This window comes from Perna viridis, chromosome 9 (assembly GCF_037379345.1).
Source record: "Perna viridis isolate PV_CMFRI_1.1 ecotype Kerala chromosome 9, ASM3737934v1, whole genome shotgun sequence".
NCBI lineage: Eukaryota > Metazoa > Mollusca > Bivalvia > Mytilida > Mytilidae > Perna > Perna viridis.
Window position 1 is genome coordinate 19,413,795 of NC_142453.1, and position 22,344 is coordinate 19,436,138.

General features: G+C 32.9%; 1 protein-coding gene across 3 annotated transcripts; it reads left to right on the plus strand.

The window, feature by feature from the left end:
- The first annotated feature begins 1,499 nt into the window (after positions 1-1,499).
- LOC148607219 (vacuolar protein sorting-associated protein 37A-like) lies at positions 1,500-20,729 on the plus strand. 3 transcript variants are annotated; one of them, XM_088544041.1, is made up of 6 exons: positions 5,447-5,531; positions 5,920-6,030; positions 7,390-7,574; positions 9,357-9,528; positions 10,986-11,068; positions 17,948-20,729. In XM_088544041.1, the coding sequence occupies exons 3-6, from the start codon at positions 7,407-7,409 to the stop codon at positions 18,221-18,223; spliced, it is 699 nt and encodes a 232-aa protein (XP_088400167.1). In that variant the 5' UTR covers positions 5,447-5,531; positions 5,920-6,030; positions 7,390-7,406; the 3' UTR covers positions 18,224-20,729. The 3 variants fall into 3 exon arrangements, with proteins under 3 accessions (XP_088400166.1, XP_088400167.1, XP_088400164.1); XM_088544040.1 differs by lacking the exons at positions 5,447-5,531; positions 5,920-6,030 and adding an exon at positions 1,500-1,551; XM_088544038.1 differs by lacking the exon at positions 5,920-6,030.
- The last annotated feature ends 1,615 nt before the right edge of the window (positions 20,730-22,344 follow it).

Genomic DNA, 22,344 nt, shown 5'->3' on the forward strand with positions numbered 1-22,344 from the left:
ACTAAATAGTGCTCAGAAACCTAGCCGGGGGCTAGGCGCTCTGCCCACAGAGCAACTGGGATGTGTGCCCCAGGTGGTGGAATGGGGTACCCCTGGCGTGTTACATGCTGGGGTTGTCAGGCTATAATACGGAAAACCTGACCGCAAACCATAGTGGTGCACCGTGTTGGGAAAGATGCCACGTTCCTCGCACGTTAAAGAACCCTGCTGTGGTATTCGATAGGAGTAGGAACCTTTGCGCTCCGCTACAGGAGGCTAAATTGCCCGACCTTACCCACTTCCCCTTGTTCCAGTGGCAATCAAAATTTGTCGACCCTATTATCCTTGTGACCCATCCTTTTTTTTTTTCATTTCATGTTCATTTTATCACCCATTTCATGTTCATTGTCTGAATATAGCTGAAATATTGCTGCTCGGACGTTAAACCCCAACAAACAAACAAACAGACACACATGAACCACCTCCTGTCTGATTTTTATACAGACGGCTACTTAATGTTTCAGAAAAGAAAACAACTCAGACCTTTTTGAACGCGTGTATTAAATTTCCAAGACGAATTTGTGTTTGAAATGGCAACTTTGAATGTACTCGATTGTTTTAAATACTTGTATATGATTAATCACCATGCATTCTTGTTTTGCATTGCTCACTGTAGCCTGTAGAATAATTATAAGGGGCAGGTCCAGACACTTAGAAAAAAGGGAGGGGTGTCAGCCGGGTTTCCTCAGAAAAAAGGTGGTGCTAGGGCACCATTTGCCATTTTTTTTGCCACTTTTACACAAGTTAAACGTGTTCTTAAGTATATAACATGTTTTAAACCTACACGTTTGATTTTATTCCCACATGTTTAGGGTTAGACGTGTTCCAAATTCAGAGCAAAAATTGTGTTCATATGTGTGTTCAGGCTCTAAACGCATTTTACAGCATATACTCATTTTAAATTAGAGGCTGATCCTGAGATTCAGAAAAAGAGGGTCCAGAAAAAGAGATTCCGGGCTGTTACTTGCTTATTTTTTCCTTTTTATTTTTTGCACGAAATTAACAAAGATTTTCCATAATAAAAGGAGTCAGAAATCCCTTTTTTTCAAAAACCCGATCGAGAAAATAACCGACTTAAGTCTAACTCTCAGCGACATTGAATGTCACAGCCGTAGCAACATTGCCGTCACATCTGACACCAATTTTACAAGTTTTGATTTTAAATATTTAAAATGCCTAGGATAGATATTATATCACCTGTAATATTCAGTGACTGACAGATAGGAAAGAATTTCAATGCAAATATTTATCAGGAAATCTGTATCTAAATAATGTCTAAATAAAGTAACATTCCATTACAAACAACGAGGTAATAGACTTCCTTACACGTACATGTATATTTCCTCAAGTATTCGATTAATTTAAAATGTTTATAAAAATGATCTTAAGCTTTTCATTGAAATTGACACATGTTATCATATGTTATAAGAAGTTAATATGTGTTTTTGTTTCTTATTTAGTTTCATGTCTTATAACCATACTGGAAAACAATTCCGTTGACGGTTTACATACGTAAGTAGTTACATGGAATTTTTGTTCATAAGTGTAAGTGCGTGTGTAATTTAGTCCCAAACAGGACTTTCTGAAATGCAAAAACAGTGTCATGCATTTAAATAAATTGCAGGATTATCCACTAAATACCCCCAGAGTTACTGTGGGCTTTGATCCCCAACCCCCGACCGTAAAGGCGACTTGTTTCTTGAGTTGATGTACCCCCTCCCCCATATTCCTGCATACAGGCATGTATATATATATATATCATTTAGCTCCGAATAAGTATCGAATGCCAATGGAAATGTAAAAACCGTTAATTTATATATCATATCTATGTCAAATAGGTATCAGGTTTGTTTTAAATTGACAATGTAGGGCTCAGAAAATGATTTTAAAGTTCCCTTCAACTCAACCAAATGTTCCTCAAATTTTAGAGTTATCTCCCTTTCTTCGTTGAATTTCAATGCTTTCGCTATAAATTATTTCTTTTTAATCTTTCAGTTTAATCAAAAACCAACTTTCAATTTTGAGAAAGAATGCACTTTTGCGATATGAAATGGGTGAATTTTTTTTTAACAAAATTCGTCATGTGCCACCCACTGTCTGGTTTTTGTACGGACTCCCTCTTAAAAACCACATGGACGATGTTGGCATCATTGATAATGGACGTAAGGTCCCCGAGGATATTCACCAACCTATATATAGTAGTCAGTTTTGTTTGAACACAGACTACATTATATATATCATATATTGAAGGAATGTAAAGTCATGTAAATTAACAAAAATATACAGTTTATATATCACAGTTCTCTGTCATTTATTGTAATATTTCTATCTGTTGCAATGGGTCATATTTCCAAACTGTAAATGGGTTGTATTCTATATCATTTGCCGACATTTGCCGTAGCACAAAATTCGAAACCTTTAAAAAAAAATTAAGCTTCATTCCTTGTATTTAACTTACCGGTGCTGGATGAAATTAGCTTCCAAATCGATAAGTTTGGTTTTAAGTGCTCTTGTATACAACTTACTTTCAAATCTTGAACTTCATAAGAATTTGGTTCTAATGCTGACAATGAAAGCACGTGTACAAAAAACTGAAACTTGCAGTATATGGTTAGTATTTTTTAATTCTATAGTTTTCGAGGAGTGACGCTCATAATCTGCTTCAGTATCTATATATCAAAGCTGCAAACCAGAGGATGAAAAATTTCGTATAATATGCAGAACTATATACAAACAAAGTTGCATAAAAATCGGTTCAGTGATGCAATTCAGTCTAATGAGTCAAGCCGGCCACTTTCATGTATACTTTGAGTGGGTCCTTTATTATAGTCAGGTATCCCGATGGTTGGACTCCAACCACCAACCTGAACTAACATACTTGGCGAAGCTAGGCAAAAACAATTTGGGGAATAGGATTGCATGGTAAAAAATGCAGATTTCAAGCAAATGAATATTTCTCCAATTTAGTGAGTGTACGCCCGGTACGCATAATTTTTATTCGACTGCAAAAAATTGCGTTCGTATAATGTTAAGTGTCGTCGTCGTCGGCGTCGGCGGCGTCGTCTATAGACACTTCGTTTCTTCCATGAGATGACCAGTTTAGTTGTGGTTGACCAGTTGTTATGATTTTTTTATATGATTTTACTAACCACTAAAGGAAGGTGCCTTTTGAATTTGGAGCTTGTGGCCCTTACCGTTTTAGAATAAGGGGCCAAAAAGTGTGATATTATGTGTTTTATTAAAACCCATGTAGAATGTTTGTTTTTCCCCTGATTTTGATTATTTTTTTTTGTACCATATTTAATTGTAGTAAATAAAAATTAATTTTATTAGCAGATTTGATGCGTTAAGTTTTTAAGTTGTAGGGGGTCAAAGTTGGGCAATATCCACAATTTTTTTTGGTCCGATTTCGATTTTCAGATTTTAGCATACATCTCCAAAACCGTTAGGTTTAATCAAATTCTGGCACGAGGTAACGGTATTCAGCACGATGAGATCTATCTGTTGTCAAATTTTAGTGAAAATCTGTTGGCCCATTTTGGAGTTATTCTCCTTTTTGGACGTTTTTTTGCTGTTTTCGATGTTGTTACTTTCAAAAATCTTCTCCTAAGAAACAACTATACAGGATTCAATGAAAGTTGGTGTTTTAGGGTATCCTAAATAAAATGACCTTTTGGAGTTTTGATCTGTTTAAAAAAAACATGGCAGCCTTTACTAAAAATAGAACATAGGGGTCAGACAGCAGATTTTGCATATATCTCCAAAACCGTTAGGTTTAACCAAATTCTGACGAGGGTAAAAACTACAGTACAGAATTCAGTGAAAGTTGGTGTTTCTGTTTTTAGGGTATCCTAAACAAAATGACTGTTTAAATTTTTGATCTGTTAAAAAACATGGCCGCTATTACTAAAAATAGAACATAGGGGTCAGAGAGTAGTTTTTTGCGTGTATCTCAAAAATTGTTAGGTTTAGCTAACATTTTCAATTGCTAAAATGATCCTTATTATCAGGCCTACAAAGGTTTCTCAGAGATCAAAGTTGTCAGACAATTACTCCATGTAAGAGTTAATGCCCTTGAGAGGTGAAAAATGACTTTTTTTAAGTTTTCAGCCAATATCTTGAAAACTATGATAGATAGCATGAAACTTTCAATTTCTGAGATGATTCTTATTATAAGGCCTACAAAAGTCTCCAGGGATCAAAGTTGTCAGGCGACTCCATGTAAGAGTTATTGTACCTGAAAGGCAAATAATTACGTTTTTAGCATTTTACAACCAATATCTTGAAAATTGTAATAGATGCAATGAAACTTTCCATTGAAGAAATTATCATTGTGACAAGTCCTACCAAAGTTTTCGTGGAGTAAAAATTGTCGGACAACTCCTTGTTAGAGTTATTGCCCTTGAAAGGCAAAAATTTAACCAGGTGAGCCATTCTGGCTCCTGGGAGCCTCTTGTTTGTTTTTGGTCTGATTTTGAACATTTTTAATTGAATTTCAGATTAATTTTGCGCAATTACAGTGTCCAAACCATTGGTTGTGACCAATTAAATGAAGTATGTTAGTATGCTTAAGTGTGTCAAAACCTAATATTGTGTCCACACTTGTCCCAACTGTTCAGGGTTCTATCAAGTGCTGTGGTCATATCATGCTGCGCTCCGTGGAGCTTTTTATTTAAAAATATTTGATCCGCATCTGTTAAATTCTTCCTTTATGCCCTTTGATTGCTTCTAACCCTAAATTTGTCTCAAACGTTGCTTGAAATGGAGCTTGGAAAGTTAATGCAAACAATTGTCTTTTCTTATTTTAAGAAGGCACATAAAAGTTCATCGTTGAGTGTTTGTGAAAACCATAATTTATCTACTCAAATTCATAGTATTGATCAAGTTCGTGAAAATTATGAAAATGAAATTTATTTAACTTTCCTCGGTATATTTATCTTATTTCCTTACTTGATTTTTTATGCAGAAAATATACTCTAATTGTTAGGAATTCAAGTCAGTGTAATTCCTGTTAAATAGTTCTTTGGCTTTACAAAAACCCACACTCTTGTCTCTTAGCATTACCATTGTTAAATTTGAACTACTCTTCACTGCCAGGCTCCACTGGTCTTATTAATAGTCCGAATTTTCTCTGACCCTTCAACCCTCCTCCTTTTTATTTGGATATTGATATGTCGGATTGGGCCAATCCCGACATATCAATATCCAAATAAAAAAGATGAAGGTTGCAGGGTCAGAGGAAATTCGGACTTGTCTCCATAATTGATTGTAAGACTTGTAAGAGCAGTCAATGACATTACATATTATTTAAAAAAAATGAAAAGCTTGCATGCTTGTTCGCGTATATAGATCACTAAATTAGCACTTCCAAAACCTGGGTCGGATTAGGTAAGTTACCTTTTAGCCTGTCCTATTGACGTCATATCCAGGAACTAACTTTTCTGAAATTTGCTGTCAAATAGTCTCATTTTTGTATCAAAACACCCTCTCATGTAAGATATCAAAGGATTTTAGTTTATCTGTATTAAACAAAGTACTTTTCTCTTTCTTTAACCTTTCAAGTTTTGAAAAACGGGAGGTTGTCTTGTTCAAGAATGCCACTTCGTAGTTATATTTCAATTAACCACAACAACGCCTTTTTCAAAACTCCCCATACTCAACGTAAATGACGAATTCAAATTCACCGAAACTTATAGTGAATTAAATTGGTAATTTTACATGATGTTACAATGCTATATGTACATCTGTATGTTGATCTTAACTTTAGAAAATCAATCCTATTTTCAGTGTGTTCCCTAGTCAATTAGGTCCAAAATTGGCAAAAAGAAAAGAAGCAAGTTGTTGGTCAATACTATTTTGAAATAAAAGATGTATTTTCAGTTTTAGCAAAAAAATTCCTGTGGTTTGAACATTTCTTTGAACTGTTGGACGGTTAGCTTCAAAGATATTCAGTGCTCGAAACTTAGAGATAATTAAGGAGGTAGACCTAGGGTAAGGGACACAACTCTTAAAAATCATTGGAATGTTTGTATTCAGAATTTTACATCAATCTTATGTAAGCATCTAATTAACTTGGATTCATTTTATTCTGCGTCAAACGAAAGCTAAAAACAAAAATATGCTTTTTGGAATTGGCTTCATTTTTTGTTTTTTTTAATGATGCATTTTAAAAGTTCAGATGAATGTGAGAAACTGCAAAAGTTAATGACTATATAACTACACTTTTCATCTGCTGCTGCTGAATTCTATATTAGTTATTATAAAATGAAGTTATTACTTGAAGACTAAAAGTAGTTTCTGAGACTCGGGGTAAGAAACTTCCTACATTTAATTATGAAGCAAAAAATTGACTGTTTTCCACTAAAAAAAATATTACAGTACACATTTTTTAATCTGAATTGAAATTTTACAGTATACGTTTTTGAATCTGAATTGAAATATTACAGTACACGTTTTTGAATCTGAATTGAAATATCACAGCACACGTTTTTAAATCTGAATTTAAATATTACAGTGCACGTTTTTAAATCTGAATTGTCTTAATATCATTTTTATTATGGTAAAAAGACCCCAAGTTTTTATTTCTGCAATGTAGTATTGAGGAGCCCTGACTTGCTAACTACTTGTAAATAGTTTCTCTTGAAAAAGTATTGTTGAAGTAATTTTTTATATGGTGTGTCATATTTTCATCAGTTTTTAGACTAAAATTGCTCTCTTATATTTAACAAATGCATTTGACATCTGAACCTTGGAACTTTTTTCATGGTGTTAGAACTTTGTATAGTGCAAACAAATGAACTTTACTGCTAGTAAGCCTTAGTTCATAATTTATATTCTGTTTCTTTTTACTGCTAGTAGTCCTTATTTTGTACAATTGTGTAATTTATATTCAATTTCTTTATTTCTTTTGTAACAAGGGACTCAGACCTTTTTGAACTGATCTTTAGGTGTGTTTAATTGTGTAATATTTTTTTTCCGCAGTGGCCAGGTTTTAAAAGGGGAGGGTTGTGATCACACCAATGTACATTGTACTTTAACCCTGCCACATTTTTTGTGCCAGTCACGTCAAGAATTTCTGGCCACTGTATGTCCTGTTTTGTTTTTACCTTTAGTTTATTTTTTATGTTACTTGAATATATAGAGGCAACTAATTTGCTGTACCTGTGTATAAGGATGTTTTGGGGCCAGCTGCAGTCTGCCCTGTGGTATGAGGGTTTCCTTCTCGTTCATTGAAGACCAAAAGGTAGCCTTGGGCTGATATTTTGATCCCGGTTGGGTTGTTATCTCTTTGACATATACACCATACCTATTCTCGTTATATTATATGGATAATATTGTTGATATTTTTAGGTCTGAATGTTTTGCTGATGATGTTTAATCAGTACTCTGAGTCAGACATGCAAATTCAGGCCCCAAACCTTGTTCCTAATGACCAGGAGGCTCTCGGATTGGTTCAGCACTGTAGCAAACAAGAACTCCAAGATTTCCTTGACAATGAAGACAAGCTACTTACTGTGATCAGTGATCTACCACAGGTATATAGTTCTAAACAATACAATAATTCAAGGCCTAATGACAAGGAGAAGTTATAATAAAATCTGTTTGAAAAATAATATTGACATTTTTGTCTATAGATGTAATCTATTACAAAAACTTCTCACTGTCAAATGGAAGAAGTGAGCACAAACAAGAAGTTTTTGCACATTTCTTTCTCAAGATCAGGCCCTGAGTTAATACCGCTGGAAGAGTCATATCAAGATTTTAAAATTAGTACTCACTGCTTCTCCACCAAGGAAGCAGCAGTAAATTGTAAGGGGAAGATAATACTGGTAAGCTTGGCGTCAGAATGAAGTCCAATGACATGTCTAACCGCTCTAACGGTAGGCTGTTACTTCTAGTATGAGCTAGCACATTCAACATCCAGCTTAGCATGGCAGATGTTAAAAAAACAGGTCTTGTACATTTATCAAACATTCTCATCCTGAAATGCATTTAAATATCTGCCATAGGATGAAAAAAGAAACCACAAGCAATCAGTTCAAAATACATTACACATATATTCACTTTTCCATCACTTGATCATGAGCTTCCAAAGCTGAAGAAGAGAAAAATTTTGTCATGGAAACTGTAAACATCAGGGATTTTTCCGGGATTTTGAAAGCTTATGTCACTTCTGCATAAGAAAATGAGGACCATTTTAATGGTTTATTTTTTTTTAAAGTAGTATTTGCATCTTACTCAAGATATTTCAGTATCATCTTATATTTACAGCGCTGTGTGAAGACATTAAATAAAACTTAAATGTACATTGCATATGAATGAAGTATATTACCTGGCATTTTTTGCCACTATCATGCAAGCTGGTTTTCCAGACAATCCAAATAGCATACTTGAGGTTTAATTAAAAAAGAAACTCCCCAGCCTTTAATAATCATCAAAGATAGAAATCCCTTTACAGTCTTATAAATTAATAAGGGACATACATTGTGGCATATTAGAAATCCCTTTACTTTCTTATAAATTAATCAGGGACATACATCGTGGCATATTTTAAATGCTGGTTTCTGCATGGCCAACCTTTGTAGAAACACAAAAACGCATCTAGCATAGTGTAGATATACATTGTATATATGAACTGCCTTACCATTAACATGCACCAGTACATTGGGCATATTTAAATATTTTTAAATAGGCATTCCTCATAGACTAGATTATTTTCGTCATTCTGAAGTCTTTCGTCAATGACAAAAATGACAAGCGCTAGAAAATTCAATGCTTTTTGTTTTCTGATACATTTGTATATGCAAGTGGGAAATATTATTCTATAAATTTGAATACGGTAATTGGGGAAAATCCAATCTATAGTAATGAATGATAAGTGTAATTGTTTGTAAGAATCAGGCAAAATGGGAAAAATCAGAAACTTGCATGTCAAAACCCCTCCGATCTGACAATATAATATCACTCAAGATGCTTTCTTTATTTGAAAAGACCATTATTTGATCTCTGTGTCACAGGATTTGCTCAGAATTTTTTCAATAGAATGTTAGAAGAATGAGGTTTTTGACAGAGTTATCTGCCCTTGAAATTTTCATTTTCAGTGCATTTCAATTAAATTATATCTCAATATATCAAAATAATTTGGAAAATATTCTTTACTCCTAGATTCTGAAGGTGCAACTAGTAAAATTACACTATCAAAATAATGGGTTTTTTTTTCATACCATGTTTCACCCACTGCCTGGTTCTTACAGAGACTGTCTATTAATATCTTTTGTAGATGTGGATATATGCTTGATTTGACTTTTCTGTTGAAGGTAAAACGAATCCGTTCAGATAAAGATATGATGAATGTTAAGAACAAGAGTATGGCTGAATACAACCTGTCTATAGAACCAAAACTGGTAGCTATGAGATCACAGGTTGCCAATCTGTATGAAGAGGCAAATAAACTCAAAACAGAACTGGCTAAAGACAAATCTATGCTAGGTATGGTAGACTTATCGGTTTCTTAATTTTGGAAAAAAAAGAGTCATAGGTAAACTGGTATATAAAATTTGTCATGGAATAATCACAGGAAACAAACAATTGTTGAATGATTTTTCTATGTCCTAGAATAAAGAACCTTTTAAAAATATTTTTATGAACGAAGTATTAAAGAAAAAACATTGCAACACCTTTTTCACTGAACCTTACACACAGAGGTTTGCTCCCACTATCAAATATGCAGTCTGACTAGTTAACAAACACAAAATGGGTGATCCCAGATTTGGTTTTTATAAAAAGTTTTTATGAAATCCTTGTTATTACTTTATGGTTTTTAATAGGTACAACCTGCTAAGACAAAATTTATGGAAAATCAAAAGAAATCCTTTTCCTGCCAAAATTTCAAATGCTTATATCTGAAAGACAAGCACACTGACCCATCAATTTAATTTTTTCTACTTATATTGTTTTAGTATAAAAGATCTTATAAGATTTCACAACCTATCGAAATCCTTTTATTCTTAAACAGAGCTGCAAACATTCTTTACGAGGGATGGAACTAAATAAAAACAGATATCACCTTCAAATTCTTCTTATTTCCTGGGAATCTATTGTGTGACGCTAAAAAGTACTGGAAAATATGTGTTTATAGTATTATCGCAGACATATAGAATCTACAACGATAACGAGTTGATAATGGAATTTCTCACATCAAGTGAAATAAATTTTATAGTTTTGATCGCGAGGCTTGCCGAGCTATTCACACTATACAATTTATTTCACGAGACGTGAGAAATTCATAATCAACAATCTTTGAGTGTAGATTCTGTTTCTATAATGGCCTAAAAACATAAAAAATACCTAAAACTGAAAAGGGCATGAAACATTATGATTCCAATTCGTAGAAAACATGTTGACGCAAACATTCCAAACAAAAGAAACCAGACAATTTCAAAGGTTTTTTCACTTCAAATCATCCTGAGTCCCTTCATAATTCTTATTTAAGGTACATGTAAGAAAACATCAAAATTGTCTCATATAACTGAAATATAACTACATTGGCAATCGAGGCAATTCGAGATGGAGTCCAAGACAATCGATTTCTAAGCCAATTGAACTCTGAGAACAAAAAGTCACTAGTGATGAGGACATTTTTTTTCCACGCTGGTCAAGTGGTTTGAAAATTGAAGCAAAATTATAGAAAATTTTATAAATACCCAGGAAACCTGGTTTGTCTAGCCATGTCGAGGTTGCAGTAGTTTCATTTTTTCATTTTCCGTCCAAGCAATTTTAGAAATATGGAGTTTGAATGTACAGATCCTTGTTTTTATCTTATTAGAAGTACTGTTATTCCATTCTACAATTGGGGGTATACCTATCACTAGAACATGTCCAACTTCATGTTCTGTAAGTAATAGAGATGATCATTAGATGGATGTTTTAATATTTTTGTTGATTAGATTCCAAGAGACAAGAGATATCACTTGATGTTACTAATGTCATGCTACAGACTGAGGCTGCAAAATCTGAGGAAGAAAGTGAGGTATGTGGAGAATAAAAAGAAAATGGTGTACTATTCTGCTTGATCTTGCTCTTTTTGGGCTTATGATGGTATCCCGGCTTTCAAGAATAGTATTACAATCTTTAATTTACAAAAAGATGGTTGCTATTGGTTTTGAAGGTTATGGCCTCATTCGTTTTGGAATTAGAGGCCAAAACAAGTTTTTCAAAGAATTGAACTGTTGAACTCCTATAAAAGCATATGGATGTATAGAAAATTATTTCACAATATTATATACGGCTATGGTCATATTTGGCTTGATTTTTAGGGGTTGAAATTTGAACTGTTTAGGATTAAGGGACCAGAAAGGGGCCAGAAACAGTGATTTCCTATTATCTGGACAATAACTGTTAGTAAATAGATTGTAATAAAATCAAGTGTTTTTCACCAAATTATCAGATTTTACACATTTTGGTCCCATCATTAAGCTGAGGTTCTCATGATTTGCATTAATGAACATGAAAAAAGATGTTGTTATCTAATAAGCACACCTTTTACGAAGCATTAAGCAATATATATGTTGATTTTCCTGGGCCTAATTTGATACAAACCATACATACCCAAGATGCCTTCAATACATTTTCATTATACCCCACGCAACAAAGTTGCTTAGGGTGTAATGTTTTTGACCTGTCAGACCGTCAGTCCATCTTCAGTTTTCCTGGACTTTTTTTTTTTTTTTTTTTAAACTTTTGCAGATATTGTCATGATTTTTAGTTTATAAGTCCACCATGATAAGTTACAGATCAGGAGTAACTTTCTTTCTGCTCTGATGATTTTTACCGAAATTACAGGCCTTGAACTTAGCATAATTCACAGAAATAAAAGTTTTCCTGACTTTTTCTCTGGACACTTACAGATATTGACATGATTTTAGTATATAAATTCACCATGATAGTTACAAGACAAGTTTGTGTTTGGTTCCACTCCAATGATTTTTACCAAAATTACCGGCCTTGAACTTTAGATAAATTCACATAAATAACTGTTTTTTTTTTTACTTTTTTTCTGAACGCTTGCTGATTATGACATGATTTTTAGCTCACCCGGAGCGAAGGCATTAACATTAGTCATTAACAATTTTTCAAAACTCTTCTCTTCTGACACTACTTGACCAATTTGAACCAAACTTTGTATGAATGTTCCTTGGGGTATCCTGCATAGAATTGATATTGGGATTTTTGATCTCTTTAAAAACATGGCCACAGTTACTAAAAATAGAACATAGGGGTCAGACAGTAGCTTTTTGCATATATCTCCAAAACTGTTAGGTTTTGCTCAATTTTGACTCTGGTAAAAGTGTTCAGCATGAAAGTGTTCAGCATGATGAGATCTATCTGTGGTCAAATTTTCATTTTAATCAGTTAAGGTCTCACTAACCACTTCCGGGTCAAATGGCCACCCCCCTATGTAGTACCAAAAACACACTGAACCTAGACATATGCATTGTAAGTGCATTATTTGTGTGTATTATGATTAAAGGTAGTCAAAATAAAGCTGAGAATGTGTACTTTAAAATCATATATGTAATTAACTACAAAAGTGTATGAATATTGTTTACATGTGTGAGTAATTTGCCTCCATGCTGTCAGTTAGCAGAACAGGTAAAAATGTGGATTTTCAGTATTATTTATTCAAGTAAATTTTGTGAAGAATTTCTACTATGATCGTACCATTAGCATAATGATTTTGGAAGCCTTATTTTCCAAGCTTTGCAACGGTATGCAGCTTTAGGCTAAAAACCACTAATTCCACTTTCCATAGGCTTCTATGCTAATTTCACAATATTCAATGGCTTCTCTGGACTTTACCTTAACTTTAACCTGCAGAGGACTATATATCAGCATAATTCTACATATGTCAGCTCACAATCCTCAGAATGGCATGTGGGGTTAGCAGACTTGCAGTGCAGTACTGGTCACCGGAAGTGAAGGGTCTATAAATAGCATAGGAAATCCCAGTGTTTTCACAAGATAGGGGTATATTTAAAAATCATTATGGAGATTAGGCTTCACATCACAAGAAGCAAAATGCACCTATAAAATGTACAGAAATGTTTTTCCTTTCAGAAACTGTTTAAATTTTTTAAATAAGATGAGAACTTTTTTCACAGCACTATGAGGAACAGGGGTAATTTCTGTGTAGGACTATTTTTGCGTACGTTCCAAATGCTCATTGGTTGAATTGGTGGTCTGTAACCTAAAGAGTCACTTTTTGTCTTAGAAAAAATAAATAACTATACAGGTATCTTCCTACACACATACTGAATGCATTTGCAAAGTTTCAGTGAAATGTGACAAGCACTTTTTTAAATATTTGATTTTTAAATATAGGGTAACCAAGTTGTGCGAGCAAAAAAGTGACAATATTCTACCATACTTAAATGCATTAAATATTTGCAAAGAACTTTTTCTGACTTTTCAAATAAAAAATATCAATCACAACTTGTTTCTTAACAATATTAATGAAGAAATAGTTTTAAAAGTAATCATTTTCTGAGAAATTGGTCTATTTTTAAAAATTTATTTCTGACATGCCTCCCCCTTTTTCTTGATCACATGTCAAAAATCCTAAATCTTTAAATTTTCACAAAAGGTGATATATTTGGCTTTAAATTTGTAAATACAGTGTTTTCACATTAAAACATGACCAGTAAAGGGCACCTAAAGCAAAAAAAGTACTCAATAATGGATTTTCCATGTTGCCATAGGGGAATGCTGATATGGCCTTAACCGCAGTAATGAAAGTGAGTTTTTCCTCATTTCTAACCTAATTTTTGCCCAAATCTACACAAAACTTGATTTCAAGTGCTTATTGCCACCATATTTAGGTAAATATAGCCCTCAAAGTTTAATATTTGATATTTTTACTAAATTTTCTACATTTTTTACAAGATAGGATATAAAAATCAGCCAAAAAGACCAATTTTCCATAATTTGGACCTATAACTTAAAAAAATGCATATTTTGAAGGATTTTTGTAGTGTATTCCTCTCATGGCAAAGTTAACAAGATCTTCAAGTAGTTTAAAGCTATTTCAAGAAACTTTTCATTTTGCCATGGCTTCAGCTTAAGGCTAAAAACCACTAATTCCACTTTCCATAGGCTTCTATGCTAATTTCACAATATTCAATGGCTTCTCTGGACTTTACCTTAACTTTAACCTGCAGAGGACTATATATCAGCATAATTCTACATATGTCAGCTCACAATCCTCAGAATGGCATGTGGGGTTAGCAGACTTGCAGTGCAGTACTGGTCACCGGAAGTGAAGGGTCTATAAATAGCATAGGAAATCCCAGTGTTTTCACAAGATAGGGGTATATTTAAAAATCATTATGGAGATTAGGCTTCACATCACAAGAAGCAAAATGCACCTATAAAATGTACAGAAATGTTTTTCCTTTCAGAAACTGTTTAAATTTTTTAAATAAGATGAGAACTTTTTTCACAGCACTATGAGGAACAGGGGTAATTTCTGCGTAGGACTATTTTTGCGTACGTTCCAAATGCTCATTGGTTGAATTGGTGGTCTGTAACCTTTAAGATGTCATTTGTCCTGGGAATTCACAGTGAGACTTTGAAAATTACTTTTTTAACATGTAAAGTAATGGAAACGTTAGAAGTGGTTAGTGAGACCATAAGTTAAATTATGGCATATTTCAGAGAAATGCATAATTTGAGGAAAATTGCCTTTCCTGGTCATTATTTCCATTTTCCCATAAAATCAGTATAGTGATATTGGTAATCTGGCTATATTTTAAGAGGTGCATTGTGCAAGGTATTTTAAAAAACAACATAGCAACAAGATTTTTATCAGTAACAGTGACTCATAACTTGACGTCATCCATGAAATACACAACGTCACTGCTTGGGATATTCAAAGTACTCAAATAGTCACACAGCACAGACTAAGAATCACACAGTAATGAAATAGGTATGATATAAATTGTTGAAATCTGTTCTTTTTTCATAATGATAAATGATGTTTACTATTACAACTTCTTGAATTATCATAGGTATCAATTTGATGTGACAAGTTAGTTAAAATTGTAATTTTTTAGTAATTTAGGGAAAATATCACTGAGGGGCATGATATAAAAATGACCATTTCTTTGTAGTCCTATGTCTGATTTTGATAGTTTTGGTCTTATTAGACTCACAATACCACAAGCTTTCATAAAATGTAAAAAAAGAAAAACATAAAAACTCATAAAATGTTTTTAAGGTCTCACTAACCACTTCCGGGTCAAATGGCCACCCCCCTATGTAGTACCAAAAACACACTGAACCTAGACATATGCATTGTAAGTGCATTATTTGTGTGTATTATGATTAAAAGTAGTCAAAATAAAGCTGAGAATGTGTACTTTAAAATCATATATGTAATTAACTACAAAAGTGTATGAATATTGTTTACATGTGTGAGTAATTTGCCTCCGTGCTGTCAGTTAGCAGAACAGGTAAAAATGTGGATTTTCAGTATTATTTATTCAAGTAAATTTTGTGAAGAATTTCTACTATGATCGTACCATTAGCATAATGATTTTGGAAGCCTTATTTTCCAAGCTTCCAACGGTATGCAGCTTTAAGATGTCATTTGTCCTGGGAATTCACAGTGAGACTTCGAAAATTACTTTTTTAACATGTAAAGTAATGGAAACGTTAGAAGTGGTTAGTGAGACCTAAGCCATGTTGGAGTTACTGCCCTTTTTCAACATTTTTTGCTATTTTATATGTTATTTCTTTCAAAAATCTTCTCCTCTCACACTACTTGACCAATTGGAGCTAAACTTGGTATGAATGTTCCTTAGGATATCCTGCATAGAACTGATGTGGGGATTTTTGATCTGTCGAAAAACATGGCTGCCGTTACTAAAAATAGAACAGAAGGTTTTTTTTAACAGTTTTCAGCTAATATCTTGAAAACTATGATAGAAATTCTTCTTAAATTTACTGTCCTTGAAAGGCAAAATTCAACCAGGTGAGCAATTCAGGCTCATGGGAGCCTCTTGTTGGAATATAAGTTCACCATGATAAGTTACAGGTCAAGTGTATGTTTTGTTTTGCTACAATGATATTTACTTTGGATTATTAAAACTCCCAAGAAACTACCATTCTATGTAACATAATTTAGTAACAAGATAAAGAAAAAATCATTTTCAAAAATCTTTTTTAAATTTCATTTTGTTGCAGTCTTTTCTAATGCCTGAAAAAAAACCACTCATTCCTTTTTTATCGGGCTCCTTCTACATATATTTCTCTTACGAACAAATTTACTTGAGTATCCAACATGGAGACGTGTGGGGTACGTGAGCACTCTCACTAAGGTTCTTTAATTGTTTATGTTTCAGGGACTTGTTCATTTTTAGCTCACCTGGCCAAAGGCCATGTGAGCTGTTGCCATCACTTGTCATTCATCGTTGTCATCGTTAACAATTATACAAAACACTACTCCTCAGAAACTGCTTGACTGATTAGAACCAAACTTGGTATAAATGTTCCTTGGGGTATCCTGCATAGAACTGATGTGGTGATTTTTTGTTCCTCAAAAAACATGGCCGCTGTTAGTAAAAATAGAACATAGGGGGTCAGACAGTAGTTTATCACATATATCTCCAAATCCCCTAGGTTTAACTAAATTCTGACAGGGTAAAATTGTTCAACATGATCTCTGGTCAAAATTTGGTTTTAATCCGTTTAGCCATGTTGGAGTTTTTTGCCCTTTTTCAACGATTTTTGCTATTTTTAATGTTATTTCTTTCAAAAATCTTCTCCTCTGACACTACTTGACCAATTAAAACCAAACTTGGTATGAATGTTTCTTAGGGTATCCTGTATAGAAGTGGTGTCAAATTTTGGTTTTAAACTGTTGAGTCAAGTTGTAGATATTGCCCTTTTTCGACGATTTTTGCCATTTTTAATGTTAGTTTTTTTTCAAAAAATCTTCTCGTCTGACATTATTTGATCAATTGGAACCAAACTTAGTACGAATGTTCCTTGGTGTATCCTGCATATAACTGATGTAGGGATTTTTGATCAGTCAAAAAACATGGCAGCCAGTACTAAAAATAGAACATACAGTGAAGGGGTCAGACAGTAGTTTTTCGCATATACATGCATCTCCAAAAAATTAAGGTTTAGCCTAATTTTTTCAATAGCAGAAATGATCCTTATTATTAAGACTACAAAAGTATTTAGGGATAAAAGTTGTCAGATAAGGTCTCACTAACCACTTCTAAAGTTTCCATTACTTTACATGTTAAACAAGTAATTTCCAATGTTTCACTGTGAATTCCCAGGACAAATGACACCTGAAAGTTGCATACCATTGCGAAATTTGGAAAATAAGGCTTTCAAAATCATTATTCTAATGGTACGATGACCGTAGAAATTCTTCACAAAATTTACTTGAATAAAACAATACTGAAAATTAACATTTTTACCTTTTCTGCTAACTGACAGCATGGAGGCAAATTACTCACACATGTAAACAATATTCATACACTTTTGTAGTAAATTACAAATATGGTTTTAAAGTAGGAAAGGGGAAAAATGACTTTTTTTTAACAATTTTTAGTCAATATCTTGAAAACAGTGATAAATTAAAAGAAACTTTCAATTGTTGAAATGATCCTTATGATAAGTCTTACCAGAGACTTTTTGAGTCAAAATTGTTGGACAACTTCTTGTAAAATGTATTGCCCTTGAAAGGCAGAATTCAACCAGGTGGGCGATTCAGGCTCCTGGGAGCCTCTTGTTTGTCCGTCATTGTAAGTTGAACACATAACTGGTACCTTGTGCTCATGTGTTGTGGCTTTCCTAAAATTATCACTGCATTATATTCTCTTTGTCATTTCAGAAAATAGCCGATGACTTTTGTGAAGGGAAGATGGATTGTGATGCATTTTTAGATTCATACATTTCTTCAAGGACTAGTGCACATTTACGTCAAACTAAATCACAGAAAATGAACGATCTTGTGCGTGAACATTCTGCGGCCCCCGTAGCCAGTAATCAAGGACCGAGTAATTTCTCATGGAACAGTGATATGAAGACTGGGGGTATGACTCCATACCCATCTTACAGTTCTGGACAGGGATTTTCTATGCCCCAGCCTCATTTTTATGCTAGATGATTTGTTGTTGATGTTTAGTTGTGTATTTTTTGTGTGTGAACTTTTCATTTATTGAACCACAACATACTAATGCAAAAGATATAATTTTTGATGTTTATATCTATATTTATACCTTTTATTTTTGTTGAGTATTATTTTGAATCATGTTACAATCATCTTTGCAGTAGACTTTGGGTAAGTGACATAACTTTTGAAATCAGTTATATGTTTGTATCATATTCAGTTTCACCAAAGCCTATTAAGCTTTCATACGAAACAGAATGAAATCAGTCCAAGTTACTTTGATGCTTACATGAAATTGATGTAAAGTGCTGAACACAAACATTTTTATGACTTGTAAGAGTTGTGTCCAATACCCTAAGTCTGCCTCCATAACACAAAATTTATAAAGGTGTGCCTATTGCATGCTTTGATTTTTGGTTTATGCAACAAAATCATCTTGTTTTGCGACTCAGTTAATATCATAATATTCTAAAGTTGGGAGTGGGATTTCGCTGATATGGGCATTGGCTATCAGCTTTCTTGTATTTGCTGCAGGTTTGTTTTGTTTTTTTTTAATCATTAAAATCTTGCTGAATCTTAAAGACAGGTGCACAGTTGTTCAACTTATTGATACCTCATTTGTGCTGCACATTCTGGCTTGTAGAAAACAAACATAAGAATTTCTATTTAGGCAACCTAAAAATAAATCTTTGGTTTTCAGCCTTTCTATTGTCTTTTCTAAGTGAACTGACTGAAAAAAAAACCAGAAAGCTTATTGTACTTTTCATTTTGTTTTTTTTTTTTTCTGTATGTGAAGAATGTAAATCATCCTCATCACGTTACTTGGGTGATAAAATTATGGAAGAAATGTTTCAACCTTTTGTTGGCTTTCATATAAAATGATCTGTGAACCAAGGACTTTTTCTGTCTGTGAAGAATGTAAATCATCCTCATCACGTTACTTGGGTGATAAAATTATGGAAGAAATGTTTCAACCCTTTGTTGGCTTTCATATAAAATGATCTGTGAACCAAGGACTTAACTTTGAGTGGTCTAAGATGTTCCCTATTCCAGGATTGTTCTCTTCTGTCCTCACTCCCAAATTAGATCATTGATTTACATGTTCTTATATATGTATGAAATGAATAGCCTTAGCAGTCTTCACAACAACCGTTGTAATAAACAGCTACTGATATGTCCACTTCCATTTTTTTTCTGCCTGTATTACCTCTTAAGCCCATTATTAGGATGCAATAACAAAAAAATTAAAATTACCATCAACTATCATTGATAAAATAGTGTAATACCCAAAAACCTGGAAAGTCCACAGTTAAGTGTGGTCAGACAAGCAACCATCTAACATCCATTGAAAGAGTACCTTACAAAAACCAGGTGTCTAAAACATTCATCTTATCAAGTCATATAAACAGCTCAATACCCATTTATGAATTAAATAATGATAAAAAAAAAAATTATTCGTTTTTATAGTCATCATGTTGGGATGATGTAAATATCAATTTTACCCAAATCCAGTGTAACTTTATGCTGAATTTACAGTCATTGACTTGTACAGTGTAACCTATCACCTTCATAAGGAGAGGAAAAGCTTGGTTACATAAGAAGGTGGTCCTTAATAACAAGGTTTGACATTAACTTTTCTCACTAGGTAACCTACAGGACTATTTGATAGATTAATTAGGTAGTCCTCAAAATTACTTTGCAGTCCTGTCCTTAGGACTAATAAAATTTTAAGAATAAATTCAAGTAGCCCAAAGGACTACCAATTAATATTTTGAGGTAGTCCTCTCTAAAATAAGGTAGGCACAGGACTACTGGACTACTGTCAGTGTCAAACCCTGGCCTTGTACACAGGTTATTTTTACATAGAATGAACTATAATAGGAATATTTCTGATATAGTCTGTTATAACTGAATATAGGTAATCATTAAGAAAGGTTTGACTACATTAGTTTTTTTTTTTATTTAAGACTGCCGTAGGTTTTAGAATTAAAACAATTTCCATTGATGGCAGTTATGTTATACTATAGAAGATCTGTTGGATGTAAGCAATTAAATCGTTATAATTTGTCTTGTCAGTGTCTGGTGTTTTTTGTGAAAAAAATCTCAAATGGTGAATTTCTTCCATACTTATTATTTCAACTTCTCTGAATTTTGAGTTGAACATTGATTTTAGGAAATTTGCAAGTTGAGATTGTATTAATTGTATTTAATGCAACTTTGTCATAGTTTTAAGTTGTCGATCAACTATTAAAGCAAAATGTTACTGTTTGTTAACTTTTTTTGTGTTCTGTTTCATTTGTTGTATAAATGATATATTTTTAGTTTTTTCTTTGTTATGTGTGACCTCACAAAATTAGTTGTTTGATTCGGGGAGCTAAAATTGTCAGAAAATTAAATTATTACACAAAAAATGTCTGTAACTGACTTGAAGCTGCATGCAAGATTTTTTATGTGCTGTTTTAGTTCATCAAATATGAAATAACAATAAACAATAATTAGATTATTGTGTGTCAAGAGTACAACTTTCTAAAGTACAGTTCTGTGTAAAAATCATGCATAGGGCTATTCATACCACCTATTTTTATGTTTAATCTTAAATAAATTAATTTGAGATAAATACTGTAATCTGATTGGTTAAAATAATTTTGTTATATCTCAATGGATAAAAAAATATTGACAGGCCCTTATTCAGTTAAATTCAGAGCTACTTTTCTCACAGATAAAGATAAAAATATGTTGTAAAATTAATTTATAAGAATTGGCAATAATAAAAAATTTGTCTATTTAAAAATATCATAAATTTTCCACATGCATATTTTGTTTATTGCACTTCGCGCAATAAACAATATGCACATGGAAAATTGATGTTTTTCAATAGACAAAATTTTTATTATTGCCAATTCTTAAATGTATGTTACCAAGATGTGTTTGGTAGATTCAGCAATGTTAGTTGCTCTGGGAATACTGTATATTATTTTTTTATATACTGAAATTTTAAATGGAGTCCAAATTTCATAAGAATTCCAGTACATGTAGTACATTTCACAAAAAATAGTTTGTTTAAAATTAGGCATAATTTCTGACATCATGATAAATCAAAGTATTGTGACATTATAACTTACAACTTATTTTACACTATATTTTTTTGTGAAAATTTACCCAGATCTTTTCCAGTAAAAATTTAAAATCTGATTACCAGCAACTCAATTTTCACTGACACTTTGGCAACTCAAATTCCAACCAATCGGAACACTTAAAATTGATTTGAAGAAGCACTCAGGATTTTAGAAAATTCTCAACCCGAGATTGTTTTATGAAACCCAGGCCTGATTTGTACATTATCAATTTAAAAACTAATATTTTGTTCTTTTTATGAACATTGATGAAATGAAGTTCAACTTCCTGTTGTACAGTTTTGAAATTGTTTATATTACCGTTGAGTTTCTCATTTCAGTAGAGTTGTGAAGTTATTGAGCTTGTTTACCAATACTAATTCTTTATCTAATAAAGATGTTTATCCTACCATAAATGTTACATCCTCCATGTTTATGTTTTAAGAGAAAGATGTGAGTGAGTGTATAAGGTAATAAGAAGTTGAATTTGATTTTTTCCTTTTTTTTATTGTAGCTGATATTAAACAAATTATACATGTTTAGAATTGTAATCCCCCACCTTCAGATGTTGGGTCAAAAGAATTTTTATCTGTACTACTGTCAATTCATCCCTCTACCATGCTGAATGGTAGGTGTTTCTTTTAACATCTTTTATATGTGAATATTTTTAAAAAAGAATCATCATTATTACAGAAAATAAACCTTTTGTTGGAAGTTTGCATTCACCACGAAGCACACAAAATCAGTACCTTACACCCAATATTTTTGGGTAGGAGTTAGGTTGATTATATGGAAAGAAACATGAAATAACTGGAGCCCTTCTCCATTTTTTAAATTTCTGCATCCACCACAGGCTTATACACCTCTGCCCCACAAAGTACTAAACATCACCTCTTTTTGTAAATTATTTTAGTACACTAGGAACAGCTTCATGGGTATGTAATGAGTAGTGCTCATGTTTTGTGATAATTCTCACAACAAGGAGAAAATGAATTGAAGAAAATC